The sequence below is a fragment of the Leguminivora glycinivorella genome, chromosome 7, assembly GCF_023078275.1.
Source record: "Leguminivora glycinivorella isolate SPB_JAAS2020 chromosome 7, LegGlyc_1.1, whole genome shotgun sequence".
Classification (NCBI taxonomy): Eukaryota; Metazoa; Arthropoda; class Insecta; order Lepidoptera; family Tortricidae; genus Leguminivora; species Leguminivora glycinivorella.
Window position 1 is genome coordinate 15708957 of NC_062977.1, and position 16983 is coordinate 15725939.

At 38.0% G+C, this 16983-nt stretch overlaps 2 protein-coding genes across 4 annotated transcripts in view; both read right to left on the bottom strand.

The window, feature by feature from the left end:
- Positions 1-626: 626 nt before the first annotated feature.
- On the bottom strand, positions 627-7175 carry LOC125227811 (secretory phospholipase A2 receptor-like). The gene is made up of 5 exons (XM_048132158.1): positions 7014-7175; positions 6675-6938; positions 4951-5145; positions 4140-4391; positions 627-1511 (listed from the first exon to the last, which is right to left on the bottom strand). The coding sequence occupies exons 1-5, from the start codon at positions 7072-7074 to the stop codon at positions 1318-1320; spliced, it is 966 nt and encodes a 321-aa protein (XP_047988115.1). The 5' UTR covers positions 7075-7175; the 3' UTR covers positions 627-1317.
- A 1039-nt stretch (positions 7176-8214) lies between these two features.
- LOC125227808 (ecdysone receptor) overlaps positions 8215-16983 on the bottom strand; it is a 349096-nt gene continuing 340327 nt past the window's right edge. For all 3 annotated transcript variants that reach the window (XM_048132156.1, XM_048132155.1, XM_048132154.1), the window contains 2 exons: positions 13322-13544; positions 8215-12911 (listed from right to left, as the gene is read on the bottom strand). In XM_048132156.1, coding sequence (XP_047988113.1) covers positions 12613-12911; positions 13322-13544 — 522 coding nt within the window. In that variant the 3' untranslated portion in view covers positions 8215-12612. The remainder of the gene's footprint in view (positions 12912-13321; positions 13545-16983) is intronic.

The window sequence follows — 16983 nt, forward strand, 5'->3', positions numbered from 1 at the left end:
ACATGTAAGCGTAGTATTTTGCTAGAAAACTATACGTTACGTTTGTATATTTTGGAATAAAGTATTCAAGTTATTGGTGTGTACATTATTTCATGGCAAACACCTACATACCCACACTTTAAGACAATCTATAAAATTGAAACTAGAAAGTACATGAATATTTTAATGATAAAGGTAAAGTGCGTTGGAAGAAAATTTATGTCTTTATTCGTAAACAATCCTCCGTATCGTAACGAAACATTACGCGGTTTTTAACCCCAGACGCAAAAACGACGGGGTGTTATAAGTTTGACGTGTCTGTCTGTATGTGTGTCAGTCTTATTATTAGATTCAGTTTTTTTTTGTTCGAAAACCGAGTTAGTCGAGAATGTAATGAGTGTTCTTAGCCATGTTTCATGAAAATCCTTCCACTAAGTCGGGGTCGGGGGTTTTTTCAAAATTTTGATTTTGTGGTTAGGTTTATAATTTACCCTCAGATAAAGGTTTCTTCTTATATAATCTTAACCCAACATACCTTAGCATAAAGAGGTTTAAACCGTTAATAATTTTGAATAAAACTACAGAAGTAAGCTTAATAAACAAAGTTTATCATTAAAATTATTTACATTTGGCATCAAGGAGTAGGCATTAACCCTTGACCACGAAAGATGACCACAAACGGACATGTAATTTAGACCTTCATAAACTCCAAAGTTTACGATAGCGTATTAAGGATAATTGGCGAGCTATGGCATCCAAAGGGTTAATGAGCAAAAGAGCTATGTGTTTATCTATATCAAATAACAAATGAGTAAATATTGAAAAGGTATATAAACATAATATATGCCCAATCAAGATTTTCATAAACTAAGGTACACACTTATTCCAAACAATCTTTAGACACTTTGTCAATAGAAAACTGGCAATAAACCATACTCTTCTGATTTTCAATCCCCAGTCTTTCTGGTTTTTTACCTACAAAAATTACAGGATCATTATGAAAATTGACAATCGTTAAAAAAAACGATGAGGTTTACTTTACCTATTTGGTTTCGTGTTTGCAAATGATTATATTTGTTTCGATACCTTTCCATATTAGTAGTCCGTATCGGGGATACAAAAACATGGCGTGTTAACTAGATACATATATTATCAGTACCAATACCTCCCTTATAAATTTCATCTTCTTTTTATTTACACAATTTGAGCGGAACGAAATGCAAAATGTCTATGAGGTCAACTTACACTTTTAAAGTGGCCGCTCTTTGACTAATGTAGGTACCTTCTTATGTGTATGTGTGTAGTTTTTTGATAAAAACAGTAAATATAAAACTAGTATCAGTCCTTAAACCTCTCTTCTATAGCGCCGCTAAGCAGGCCTATATCATGCTCGCATATAAAGAAACATCGTTGGAAGCAGCCCAAGTCATTCAGCCGACCGTTATAGAACATGGAACCGCAGGTTTCATTTTCACCACCGTCTGGCTGCTGGTTGCCCCAGCCGGTGTAGCCACTGTCGTCTAGAGAGGTGCCTAAAATCAACAAAAATGTGGTGATGACGATGAGGTCTACTGACAACAAAAAAAAAAAATTGGGCGTGGAGTCCCGCGCGGAAGAAATGAAACTTTGTAGTCTTCGTAACTACAGAGTACAGATGTAGTGCGAATAGGGTATTCTTCGTATTTCTCCGGAAACATTCGTATTTGTCACGCTAGTTCAGTAAATGTCAGTACATCTTGTACTGAGACTGACTGAAATAGCATGACACGTTCGTACGTTTCCGTAACAATACGAAGGCAAATCTTTTCACTACATCTGTAACGTAACAATACATTAACCTTATAAACATTCTGTCAAGAGACTGTCACGTTTTTGCGTTTAGTTACTTCCATCTTTTTACTGTTTAAAATATACAAAAAAACACTCAAATTATAAAAAAAAACAATTATAATTCATGAAATAGTGTAAGAGTTTCACTTCAAAAATTGGCGTAATTATTCCAGGCATCAGTCTAGTATTTTTTTCAAAATTCGAGTTGGCAACACTGAGTTAACAACGTTTAACTCTGTCAGTTGGAAGTGGCAACACTGAGAGTTAAACGTTTAACGCTGTCAGTTGGAAGTGGCAACACTGAGAGTTAAACGCTTAACGCTGTCAGTTGGAAGTGGCAACACTGAGAGTTAAACGTTTAACGCTGTCAGTTGGAAGTGGCAACACTGATAGAGTTAAACGCTTAACGCTGTCAGTTGGAAGTGGCAACACTGAGAGTTAAACGTTTAACTCTGTCAGTTGGAACTGGCAACACTGAGCGTTAAACGTTTAACGCTGTCAGTTGGAACTGGCAACACTGAGCGTTAAACGTTTAACGCTGTCAGTTGGAACTGGCAACACTGAGAGTTAAACGTTTAACTCTGTCAGTTGGAACTGGTAACACTGAGCGTTAAACGTTTAACTCTGTCAGTTAGAAGTCGCATTAGAAGTTTCACTTTAAAAAAAACCTGCTAGGTATATACTATTGGGTTATTGCGTGTATTTGTAACATAATAATATCGTCACTACTTTTAAAAACCGGCCAAGTGCGAGTCGGGCTCGCGCACAAAGGGTTCCGTAGCAGCCAAAATTACAGTTAAATCAACCTATCTCAAAAACTATAAGAGATACTTTGATCAAACCAAAAATCGTTGAAAGAGTTAATTAGCATGCATCACCTCTATTTTTTTTAGAATTTTATACCCCGTAGTTATAAAAATAGGGGGGGGGGACATACTTTTTACGACTTTGAGAGCTGATATCTCAAAAACCGTTCACTTTAAGAAAAATGTTTTTAGAAAACTTTATATCATTTTAAAAGACCTTTCCATTGATACCCCACACGGGTATGTACATCGAAAAAAAAATTTTCACCCTCAGTTACATGTATGGGGGGCCCCACCCCCAATTCTTTTTTTTACTATTTAGTGTCATAATTTTGTAGCGGTTCATACAACACATATTCCCATCAAATTTCATCACTGTAGTACTTATAGTTTCCGAGTAAATCGGCTGTGACAGACGGACAGACGGACAGACGGACAGACGGACAGACGGACATGACGAAACTATAAGGGTTCCGTTTTTGCCATTTTGGCTACGGAACCCTAAAAAACTTGTATCTTCGTCTGTCAATGAAAAGAAAATTGTAGTAAGTATGTATGGAATGATTGGAATGCATATAGACTTACTGCGTTTTCACTTTGAGGAGCAGCGTGAGATACGAGATTTTTTAAAAAGTAGTGACGATATACCTAGTGCATAATAATCATTTAGAGCGTAAAATACCAAAGGGCTATTATAAATATTAGTATTGTAATAAATATTTTGTAACAACACGGTCCTTTAGTAGATGACTTCACGTTTACAAATAAAAAATAAGTGCGTCACGTCTTATTAAGATTATTTTAAGTACGTATGTATATACAATTGTACTATTCAAGCTTGTCGGTGTTACACAAAGCAAATGCCATTGCAAAATTAAATATTATGGTTATATGACAAAATATAACTCTTTAGGCTTTGAGTTGAATTATAAGTACACTCTGTAATTCATTATTCGGTTCGAAGGACCACGTGTAACAACTGTTCCTCGGAACTTTTTGAATTTAGAACCAACTTACATCTTATTTAGATACAACTTTAAATTGATTTTGGAATATGTACAAAATAATTGGCAGGACTTAAAGAGGCGAAAGCTAGATCTAATTTTGGACTTTCCCGCAATAAAAGAATCAATATTTGAAAGAACTAGATATTTTGCATTGGGACTGGGAATAGTGCTACAAAACATTAGTAGTCCTGCGGTCGTAGCACACTAGTTTATCGCGTCGATGTTGCCTGCCTGGGTACGTAGCAGAATGGCACAAACGAAACGCTCGTAGATATCTATCTCTATCGCTCTTGCGTATTGGCGCGACAGAGCAAGGCTACCTTTCGTGGCGTTTCGTTTTCGTTTCGCGTCGCAGAAATGCCATTTGGCTAGCACGGCGGGAGTATGTCGCCGCGAGATGACTACCCGTCCTTATGTCATTAATACAGTTAGAAGAAGACGTGGCATCTATCTCGCGGCGACATACTCCCGCGGCCATCATGTGCTAGGCCTACTGGTCCTTTGAAATAAAACTTACCTTTAATAGTTTTCCACCCATCACCATCCCGATTATGAAAGCCAAGATACACCGCTCCGCTCAAGAAGTTCCCTTTGACCTTGCTCTTCGGGGCTTCCTCGGTGATCTTGACGAGGTAGTCGGCCTCTGATTGGCTGTTGATGATGGACAGGTACGATTGTTCTGCGCTGCATACCGCGTGCGCGTCAGTCCAGTTCATTGGGGTGAGATGAAACTTGTAGCATTTGCCGAAATCCTTGTTGTAGTGGTAACCTGGAATTTGAAATAGTAAAATTGGTTTGTTTCCCGTAGCTTTAGGTATGGAATAGCGTATCATTATCATGGACAATGAACGAATGGAATGGGGAAAAATAATTTGTTATCAAATAAAAATAAGTATAATGTACCTACTTATTTCGGAAACTTCATTTGGAATAGAATGAAGTGGAATGTAGATGAAAAATTCGGTAATAACTTGCTATTATTTTGTTACTTATTTATTAATCATCACATTCATCACGAAAGTAGTATTATTATAGTTAAAAATATTCCAAAAAAAAGTACTAACTGATAATCTGTAAAAATAAAAGATCTGTTTTAATATTTTCGGTTTGGATTTCCCTCAACAGGTTTGCTGACTGGTAATTCCCCGACTGGCATTGTCAATTATAATAATTGCTTGTAGGATTTCCAGTCGGTTACTACTTATAGAATTTTTAAGAAACTTAGCTAAGTTTTTAGCCTTAACAACCTCTTTGTTTTTTTGTCAAGGTAAATGTGTCTGTGTGATATCAATGGATCAAATAAACTAGTATGTAAAATTTAACCTTACTCGGATCAGGCATATCACAAAGCGTATTCCAGTCCAGATCAAGAAGATTCTTCTTGCAGATGAATGGGTATTTCTGGTCGCATCGGTCGTCGTTGAGCGTACTCTCTCGCCGCCAGATCACGCAGTCTTCCACGTTGTTCGCGTCGTTCGGCTCGCCGGGACCCCAGTTGCTGTATACGTCTAGTATTGGACGACCTGTGAATGTATATAGGTACATAACAATGTCAACTTAAGACTCGGATTTCATTAGGTATTATCCGTTGACTCGTCATTGACTCATATACCTCTAGATTTCACCATTGATCATACGAACTCCTCCGCTTTAAAACCTGCCATCTACAGATTTGATATTGCAACAAATGGGCTCATATGCGTGGGATTTTAAGATACTTAATTATGTTCTTGCTGGCTGAATTGCAAATGTCAGTAGTCAGTACCATCAACGCACACTATGAGAGATAGTTTAGGATCCATACTAATATTATAAATGGGAAACTGTGTGTGTCTGTCCGTCTTTCACGGCAAAACGGAGCGACGAATTAACGTGATTTTTTAAGTGGAGCTAGTTGAATTGATGGAGAGTGACATAGGCTACTTTTTGTCTCTTTCTAACCCCCCACTTCCCTTAAATAGGGGGTGGACGTTTGTATGGAGAATTCCGCAACTTTCGAATTTAACGCGAGCGAAGCCGCGGGTAAAAGCTGGCAAGTAATAATTATATGGAGGCGATCAGTCAAGTTTGGCTTTAACGGCGGACACTGCTGGAATGGGAGGTGGAGAGATGATAATACTGATAAAAGATGTTCATACGGCGAATTGTTCTGCGAATTGTCCTAAGCAGGTATAACAGGAATGGTCTGAATTGTCATCACCCTCAATAATGTCATTATTCATAGTGGGCCACAAAATCAGTTTGTGCAAAACGTTCGGATCGCACCGTTTTTACGGTTCTGCAGTCGCGCCTAAATGTAGGTAATGTCCCCATATTGTTCACCGGTATTTACTTGTATTGTGAAAGTGGTCGTAGAAAGGTGTCAGTGAAAGGTTTCATAACGCGTTCACTCGATCGAGTCGATTGTTGTGGTATTATCGATTTTCAACGGTTCTCAGAGGGTCTATCGCTAAATCGAAATGTCGTTAATGTGTCTATCGCTCGCATCAGAGTAGGTGTTTATCAAAAAAGATGAATTCTCGATTTTAATCTCAGGGTATCGAATTGGGATCAACGAACGTGGGAGCAAGTTTAATACCTGACAACGTTTCTGCAGGTATCTGAACTTAAATACCTATCAGTTTTTAATTAAATTACTTAAATTTTAATTAATTAATAATAGTGATTAGTAATAGTGTGTAAACACTGTAAACTATGCCTATTTCTAATACCCAATAAAAATAATTCAAAACCTTTTGCGAAATAAACAGGTTCATTATCTAAAGGTCAATATTTTTCAACATAAATACATAGTATAATACTATAATAACTAACACCAAAAGCCAGACGACTGATTATGATTTATTAGGTCAATATACGTATATCTTAATTTGTTTATCTAGTGTTTATGTAGGTAGAAATTTAGATAGCCTACAGTAATCTTTTGAACTACTTAACCTAGGTACCTATTTTAACTTTGGTCTGTTATCTAATGTAGGAGTTAACACTGACATTGGTTCTTTAAGCGACAAGACGTGTTTTGTATATAAATTATGACATTGAAAATGCTTACCGTCAATTGTTTCCCAGACTCCTTTCGCCAACAAGTCTGAAATTCCAACATACACCCACGAAAACGGTTGTGTCCTGTTCCATAAACCCAACACAGCGCTCGCCTCCACCTCATCCTCAGGGTAAAACATACTGGCCCCCTCCATAGCACATCTTTTCCTCGCATCCGACCATGTCCTGTGTATCGTGTGTATCTTGTAGAACGCCTGGGAGTCTTCTATGAACGTGTAGTCTTTCCTGAAAAACTTTTGCTTCTGCTGCCCCTCTAAAACCGAAATAGGCGCTTTAAAGGTAAAATACGCACTCATCTGCCAACTGACTCATTGTTGTAAACACTTACGTGAACACTGACATATTAATTGCACTAGTAACAACACTGAGAGAGTCTTGATCGAGCTCATGATGAAAATCACATTTAGGTAAACAATGCACACAAAATAGTTATAAGCACAGACATGTGTGCAGTACAATGATTCGCACTGCAATGACGCTAAGACAGTGGCCACTTGGCCTGTGATGTCGTCGCGACCACAAACGAGCGAGCATAACAGGAAAAACGCCCAGATATTCGAACCGCGAACCGGTTGCAATAAAGATTACTTATGTAGGTTGCTATAAAGATTTTAACATGGAATATTTAATATTCCGATTTTTTTGCTTGTCTTTGGGTCATGTATGGGTACTATGGGTAGGTAAGGTTATTCCCATATGTGGAAATTAGAAAAAAAAATACAAATTCGAACGTTTCTTTGACAATTTGCCTACGATAAATGTTAAATTCTATGAGCCTAACTCCGACTAACAACTTTGTTATAAAACTACAAATAAAACTGAGCAGTTCTCAAAAAGTTTGTACATAGCCACGTCAGCAAATTTTAATTGATCCTATTTTGTTACCAACATTTAGTAATATAAGTCGACTTTCGTGAGCTATATACAGGATAATTGTTATATAAGAAAATATGTATAGATACCTACTTAGAAAACCTTAATGACAAAATAAAACTTACTAAAATGTGTCAATTCATCAAAAAAATTTTGGTAACAAAATATGAATAATAAAAACAAATTTAACTTTTTCCTTAATTTTTGTACAAACTTTTTGAGAACTGCTGAACTTCACTATTCGGTATGTCTACAAGCTTGTTTGAATGCCTTCTCCGATATTTTCCTTATTGTTTAATGTGGACACTACATTCAATCAATGAAAACGTACGTTGTAATTTGTGTAATTAGTGATTGTTACCTATGACTTAATTTCATGGCAGCGTTGAGTTAACAAAATCCGTATGTGTAAAGGTGAAATCATTAATTATGAATAACTTTCAAATAAACATTAATTGACCGTCTGCCCCCAACATTCTTAGACTCCTTTAGCGCGACTACGCTACCATGAAATTAAATCATATCGTAACTAGTTATAATTATCATTCATTATGACATTGATATCAACTACTAGAAATCGTCTAGGAATAGGGATACTATTGAAATGGTTTTAATCAAATATAATTTTATAACATGGAGGAAATAAAAGACGAGAATATTTTTTATAATTTTTAATATATTTATCTTGAGGTGTAAGTTTATTCGCATAACAATGTTTCATACAAATTTCCTCATTTTGTACACACCTTTTCTTGGTTTGTTTTGTAGTTATTATCTTTTATAAAAGTTGACTCTCTAAAATTTAACATATCGTCATGTCTGTTCCCTATATCTAATTCGCTCCACCACTTCAGTTAAATCATACAAAACAGAGGGTAAACAATTACTAAGGCGAAGTAATAACGAGGAAAAGAGTAATTATTGCGGACAGTAAGATACGAAATAAAATACGAAATTGTGTTTCGATGAACACGGAATGGGCCCTTATCGTTTACTATCAGCGTTCACATATCGTTCGACGTGGCACTAGAAGTGTGTTGAAGTGGCCTCAGCAGCAGCGAGCGGTCGCGAGGACGCAGGCTAGTCGGGACGGCCGAGTCGCACACTCGGCTTTAACCCTATTGGTCGATCGCGGCCGCTCGCCGCGGTACCATCGTCGACACAGTTAGCTGACCATTCATACACCCCATTGCAAAGATACAAGGTCTAGCAACGATCCGCCAAGTGTGTGCTGGTAGTACCCAATTGTTATAAACGACATTGCACAATCACACTGGTATCAGTGGACTCGAGCCCGTCCACGAGGCTGCCAGTTACACCTAGTAAGACAATTCGTTACTAAATAACAACTAAATCACTTTAAAATCAATTCAAAATGTACATTATTCATCTTATACAAGTAAACAAATCTAATCTGCTACCAAAAATTAGCAAATTTAAATACAAAGATCACCTAGTCCATCTATATAAAATTAATCACTTAAGTATTAGACAAACACAACAGTGAGAGTTGCACGTCGCACCCACTTGTGATAGAATATTATGCGGCCCGTGGCATCAAGATGCGCAGCGATATTGCGTCGACACATTAAAACTAAAAATTGACTGTACATTATATTTAATATGTAAATATTTGTACATATTGCACTCTGAAGTAACAAAAATTATTAAGAAAATCCGTCGAATTGAAAATTATAATTATTCGCGTAGAACAAATATCGCCGTAGATACAAATTAAACAAATTTGCAATCACAATGTTCGTAGCTCGTTCACTTATCTAAGTCCCTATGGCTTACAAAGCTTACAAAAGATAAATACAGAGGTCATTTACAAAAAATATACTTCTACCCAAATTATATAAAAATAACAACAGCCATCTGTACTTTCTTAGATGAATAAAATTAAACATATGTCAAACATATGACGATAGAATCTAAAGGTACCTATGTACAACATTTGAATGGAAACGACAGACTCGCAACGTTAGTCTTCACTTTGTAATAGACTGGATGTGCCATGTACCACGCTTGGTCGCTGATACCTACTCACACTTTACTGTCAAATTAAATAGATTCAGATAGGCAATGAAGTGCAACAGGTTAAACACTCCCCTGCTCCCTCGCCCAGTCTTATCGTCCTCGTCTCCCGACCACCAGAGTGGCTAACAAGTGCACCGTCCCCTGATAGTGAGCGGACAGGCTATGGGCGCTTACACCTCTATAGGTACTGTACTTGCTGCGACTTTGTCGCTCGATTGCCTACATGCATTTCGTCTCACTTTACATTATTATCCCAATAAGCGATACAAACTTATTTTCATACTAATATTTTACCAGCTAAGACACAAATTATATTAGGGGTATCTCATTACTTATTACTTTTCATGTAACATTATTACATACTTAATAAATCTATTACAATTTAGAAATTGAATAATATGTATCAAATACGACCGGCTGTGCACCGACGAAGCCGAAATCTACGAAGCTATCAGTTATGTGACTACGCGTCGAATCGAACCATGTATGTATAACTATTACTTAACGAATGGCAGTTATATTTGTCACAAACTCGAGCTCGCGAGCGCGTCGTCACACTATCTCACAGGGTCTACCGCGAAGATCTACATCTCGGTTTGTCTTTCCATCACAGATGGAGACAGATACAGATTTCCGCGGTAGACCCTCAAGCTACATGTAAACGTGCGGCGACCCGCCCGCGCCTTCATAAGGCATCGTATAGCATAAAGTTAGTCAAAGACTGTCTTTCATATAACATTTCACAACAACTGAAAATCGAATAGAAAACCTGCTAATGATCACGCATACAACGCACCAACATACGATTACAATGGCAGTGTGTTCGTTATCAATTACGTCTTTTTGACCTAAGACACTCCAATAAACATTTGTGCTTCGTTAGGGCTCATTTAGACGGTACGAATTTCAATACAATGCGACGACTGATCTGATGCGATTGAATGGATTTCGCGCGTCGTCTAAATGAGCCATTATTAGGAATCGCCTACTACTAGAACAGAAATCGATTAGAAGCGACTAGCGCAAGGCCCGCGGTGCAAGCCCGATCGTCACGCAAACTTCATACGTATATTAGAAATGCTTTTCCAAAATCCCAGGCATACGTGTAGACAGCATACCTACTCATAGACACAACACGCACCTAGAGACACTAACATTATTATAACGCATTATGTACTCGTTATGTTTGGTGTTCGATGATATGAATGTTGAGTGAACACTATGAATGAAATCGAACTATACTAACACTTGCAAACGTTAAAGACGGACACTGTATTCAACCATGTATACATTCAGCTACCAAAAACCTGCTCTAAACGAATATAGCATAATATCTTTCATCTCCAACTTAAAGCCTCCCACACTTCGATAGAAAGTTACTCTAGGTGGGAAGTGAAAGCGATCATGCTTGCCCCTCTGATAAAATAATGCCCAGAAATCGACGAGAAAATGCCTAAAGTATGAACAACGCTTATTGGTAATTGAGATCTATTACTTTTTTATCTATATACTATGATTTCATTCAACAATGTAGGTACGCAATACAGGTACCGCAAAATAAGGCATTTCTTTTGGATGTAGCTAGAATACGGGCAGTATATTGTTGATCGAGTACTTATGCTTGTGAAACTGTACATTAGTCAAGCTAGAGGCAGGTTGGGCTATACTTCATGCGTCGCTGCGTGTACGGTGACATTACTCGTCTACCTTATATTGTTCCCATATAGTAAGCTCGGCCAAATGTCCGTAAAAGTAACGAATACGTAAATAAGCTGCCATTTTGTACTTTTTAGTGTTAGTGTTTAAGGAACGTAGCTAAGGAACGAAACTTTGAAGAACTTTTACGGGTGCTACCATTCTATGCTTTCTATATTTTCGAACCTACATAACAGCTGCCTTGATTCATACACGCAACGCCATGTGTCTAATAAGTAGAACAAATATAACGATTTAAGAATTAATAACAAAAAATAAAAGAGACTGGGAATCGATAGCCAAACCTACCGCTATAATTCTAAATTTAAAAATAAATACGACACATTATTTCGTTTTAGGCACTACAGATGTCTCTTAAGCAACATAATTGTAAAATGCTTATCGCAGTGAAAATACTACATAATGATGTTTTATCCCTAATTATTGAGGTGTTAGGTGTGAGAACGTTGTACTGTGGTCTAGACTCCGCAGGAAGCGACTAGCTTCGCAGCCCGGTGCTCGCTGCGAACATGATCGAGTGTATATCGTTATTATTACAAAAGTACCTAAACAGAGAGACGAGAGACTCTTAACGCTTTTAAGAAAGCAACCGACGGCAGTAGAATTTTTATATGTAATAAGACACACTTATTTTCGCCTAAGTAAGTTTAACATGTTATAAATGTAATCACAGCAATAAATTATAATTACTCGTGTAAAGGGACGCGGGACAGGACAACGGAACTGGAATCGGAACGAAAACGGACACATACGCGTCTGACGTATACTATGTACATTACGGGCGGGCCGAGGGCCCAAGAGATATATATCGATCGAAAAGGTCAACCAACGCATCGTTAATTTTGGTAAATAAACATAATTTTTTATATTTCATCCAATAGAAACATTCTTCATATATTACTTTTTTTCTCTATAAACTCTCGTAGTGTATGTACGTATGATTATTTTAGGAGGTGTACTTATACGAAGTCTTATCATACAGTCGCACCCGTGACCGACTCGCCCGGCCGGGCGGACCCCGACGGTCAACACTAATATATATTCTCCAAACGTTCAACAACACATATATTCACTAATCTCCCGCACATTTTCGTCGTCGGTCACCGAATACGTACGAAATGGGGCGCGCGCCCTTCTTAAGTGTTAAAATTTGCACAATCCTTATAAATACAATCATCACGTCCGACTAAGTGTCCGTGTCACTTCACTAAAACTAGCCAGTCTATGAGCGTTCTCTCCGAGTGTTCGCCGAGCAGTCAGAGCAGGCCGCGGCCGGCCGGCGAGCGCGGCGAGGCTTGCTAGAGGTTCGCGGCCGACTCCAGCACGGGCGCCGCCTGCGTCGTCGACACGTCGGCCACGTCCCAGATCTCCTCGAGGAACGGCGGCAGCTTCCTGTTCTTGAGCTTGAGCGAGATGCACATGTTGGAGTTCTGGGTGCCGAGGGTGCGCAGCTCGGAGAGGATGGACAGGATCTTGCCGTAGACGACGGAGGTGCGCGTGGAGCCGCCCGTCTGGTTCAGGATGTACATGCGCAGCGTGTTCAGGTAGTACCGCTGGATCTCTTCCACCAGCTGCGGCTGCTCCAGCCCGGGCCGGTCTGGAAACGAAAACAGATATGTTTAGTCTAAATGTTATAGGAAAAGTAAACCGACGATTATTTGAGTTATTATAAATAGACCTCGAAGTGAAAAAGATTACGTAATCAACAGTTTGTGATTTATTTGCTTCTAACTATAAGGCCCACATGCACCAACCACTTAGTTAGGGTTAGTGGGCTGTCATCTGTCAAATTCCATATAAAATGGTGGGTTAACCCTCCATTTTCGTTGGTGCAAGTGGCCCTAACTTCAATAAAAGATAAAGACTGTCGTATTAGTCGTAAGTATACAGTGCGTAACGCATACTCCTTCATCAAAACTGCTAGCAAAGCATATCGATGATTTATAATTTTATACTGTGTAAGTCTTTCTTCTAAGTCTATTTGTTTTCCATCGCTTGTCTAGTTACCTGAGAAGATGACGACCGCCGTCAACAACGAATAGTGGACGTTATCCAACTGCATAGAGTACATGCATCGGCAGAAGTGCAGAAGGTCCTCGATGACGTAAGCCATGCCGGCCTTGCGGTAGTTGTCGCGAGTGTACGCCTGGTTGTTTGCGAAGAGGACGCTGTCGGTGGCAGCGTCGTACCGCCGCGCTACTCGGAGCATCATCACCTCGCTTGAACAAGCCTGGAAAATAATATGAAAATTTAGTTCACATAAAAGTCTACAGCACCTATTTGATATAAATAAAGGTATGATGTTTCGAGTTTTATCATCTTGGAATCAATAATTTGGCATCCATATTTTGGGCATTTATTTGTATGATACATACGAGTACATACATATAATCACGCCTGTATCCCATAAAGGGGAAGGCAGAGAGCACATGAACTACTAAGTTTCAGTGCCACTCTTGGCAAAAAGGAATTGAAAGAAATCCAAACCCAAATTGTGCTCTCGCCGACGCCACAATTTAACCCATATCCCATAGTCGACTTCTACGACACCCACGGGAAGAAAGGGGGTGGTAAAATTCTTAACCCGTTCCACACGGGGGGTATTTGTGTGATGAGCACAGATATTTGTTCCTGAGTCATGGATGTTCTCTATGTACCGTACCTATATAAGTATTTGTATATTATATTACTCGTTTTCTGAGTACGCATATCACAAGCCTCCTTGAACTTGCCGTGGGACTCAAGTCTATCTGTGTAAGATTGTCCTATAATATTGATTTATTTTTTATTTTTATTTAAAATGAAATGGACGAAACCTCGCTAACACATTAAAATGTATGATTTTAGTGTGGTCTACTGCTGATCGGCCTTTAAGGTGCTTGATTTGCCACAAAAAGTCACTATGACGTTTCAAATTTGATCACACTGGAATCTGATGTAACCACGTTTACATATTAAAAGAAACTAGGGTACAGCGGGGCAAATCTCGATTGGGCGGCCAATGTAACTGGTCAAGTTTTTCCATGTTTTACAATGTTTGCATTATTAAATAGAGTCTCCACCGAGTGTTCTGTGGATGGATGGATACATCTAGAACTCAACATCATAGTGTAATAATGGAAAAAATCGATTAGTTACAATTGCCCCCCAGTTGATATTTGCCCCGCTGTACCTTAATTAATTTATGACACGTTTAATAGCCCTATAAATTCAGATACTACTTATTACATTTTGCGATATATGGACACTAGTTGCAAAGATAGAGCGACGGTTACAATGTAAAATGCACAACATTACTATTAAGACGCGTCACTGCGTGTCCGGCCGCTGAGCCAAACTTTCATGCGGTCTTTTATGATTTTAAGACACGTGTACACATTTTCACAGCCGTTAAAAGCTCAGAATTGACCTTTAAATCACGCTATAAAGCGTACCGTCCGGCAATTCAACCTAAAGGCAATTCATAAGTCACGCTCGTAGTTCAAGGTAGATAATTGGCTTGGTACGTTTTTAATGAACAGTTTGATCTTCTAGGGAGCCTTGCCCTTGCGTTACGTCATGGTTTGTGGCGTAATCATATGTATAGAAGCAGTTTGCAGCTTACATCGGTAAGACTATAGAAAGCAAATTTATCTATAGGAGCTTTGCGTGCTTAGATTTAAAAGAACTTCTCATAACATTAGTTAATATCAAATTCTCATAAGACTGATAGGAAAGAAAGATTCGCAACAAATATTTTATGTTAAATATCTAAGGAAAGATGCCGCGATGGCCGGCTATCGCACTTACAAATAGTGCGATAGGGACGGTCAGATGTTTTGTCATTTATCGCGCGACCATACTTGCATGCCTGTTGTGGACAGTGTCAACTTTAAATTAAAGATTTATTAAACTGTCTATTGGTAATACCTCTACCGATAGCAGACATCAGGCAGTAGTCCTGCGGCGCTGGCTATATTTTGGGCCCTAAGTTAAAAAAATATTAAAGTCAATTTTGTTTTCGTTTATAAATACATTGATAACATATAAATTTAACATTTCGTTTTGGGTCACATTCCTAGGCTGCTTTTTTAGTAATTTGGTAATTTGTGGTTATAATTTTTAATTTGACCTAATGTGGTAAAAAAAATATTCGAGAGAAAAAATGTAACTGTATTGCATTTAGAATGATATTTTTAGCGTGTATACGTAGTTTGGGTCAATTTACTCGAGTGCTATATGACAATTTGTCATACCTAGCGAAACAGACACAAAAAAATATTCATGTTAAAAAAAATAAGAAACGTCGCATTGCCTCCTTTAAATATATCAATAAACTGAAATTGTGTTTTCCTACTCCAGTGCTTGATAAAATTTGCGATAATTTAGCAAAAATAGGTTTTTACCATTCCAAAAAATATTAAAGTTACTAGAGTTCTTATCTTATTAACTAAAAAGACAAGATAAATAAGATACGTGAATTTGGGTAAGTTTAATAGAATGCTTCGAAAAATAATACGGTATTAATATTTGCGTTCGATCAAGTCAAGCGAGCGCAGTGACGCGGGTAGTGTAGGTATTATGATACCGACCGCGCGGCCGTGGCGCGGCAGCGGGGAAGGGCAATGACCTCTCTCGACATTCGACAAACCGCACGTTGTGTACAAAACGCCAAAATTTATTTTAACTGTGCGCATCACGCTATTTAATGCTAAGCCTGAAAGGGTTGTATTTGATAAGACTACTAGAGTAACAATTTTAACTTAATATACCTATTTTCCACATGCGTCAGTAAATAATTTAATTTATAAATAATAAATTTAGTATACATCGTGGTATCTACTACTACTACTGCCAAATAAAATAATGCGATTTATCATCTAAGTACTTTAGACTTATATTTAAGCGTGTCACTCACTATGCAGGTAGCTGAGCGCTTATCTTTCAATATGAATCCACATACATAAAATATATATAATTCAATGAGCTAACACACGCGCCGCCGATTATTCATATTTTGTTTTGAAGTACATGTGGGGATCGACGTTGGTACGAGATCATATTATATCGTAAAATGGTGAGGAATTTATAAGTAGAAAATACAGGATTATAAAGCAAAATACAGGATGTACTTTTTATAACCGGCAATATTTAACGTGGTGAAGTCATATAACTGATATCGAATACAAAACACTAAATGCCCAATGGACTTGCCTCGCGTGACGTCACGTAGTGTTTTTAGGGTTCCGTAGTCAACTAGGAACCCTTATAGTTTCGCCATGTCTGTCTGTCCGTCCGTCCGTCCGTCCGCGGATAATCTCAGTAACCGTAAGCACTAGAAAGCTGAAATTTGGTACCAATATGTATATCAATCACGCCAACAAAGTGCAAAAATAAAAAATGGAAAAAAATGTTTTGTTAGGGTACCCTCCCCTACATGTAAAGTGGGGGCTGATATTTTTTTTCATTCCAACCCCAACGTGTGATATATTGTTGGATAGGTATTTAAAAATGAATAAGGGTTTACTAAGATCGTTTTTTGATAATATTAATATTTTCGGAAATAATCGCTCCTAAAGGAAAAAAAGTGCGTCCCCCCCCCCCTCTAACTTTTGAACCATATGTTTAAAAAATATGAAAAAAAAATTTTATAAAGACTTTCTAGGAAAATTGTTTTGAACTTGATAGGT

What these genes read in the sequence shown, in the direction of transcription:
- LOC125227811 (XM_048132158.1), bottom strand. Translation starts at nt 7,074, where the DNA reads ATGAGCTCGATCAAGACTCTCTCAGTGTTGTTACTAGTGCAATTAATA. An exon ending in TTGTGATATGCCTGATCCGA is followed by an intron (nt 4,392 to 4,950) that starts GTAAGGTTAAAT and finishes TTCAAATTCCAG; the next exon opens with GTTACCACTACAACAAGGAT. An exon ending in TGGGTGGAAAACTATTAAAG is followed by an intron (nt 1,512 to 4,139) that starts GTAAGTTTTATT and finishes TGTTGATTTTAG; the next exon opens with GCACCTCTCTAGACGACAGT.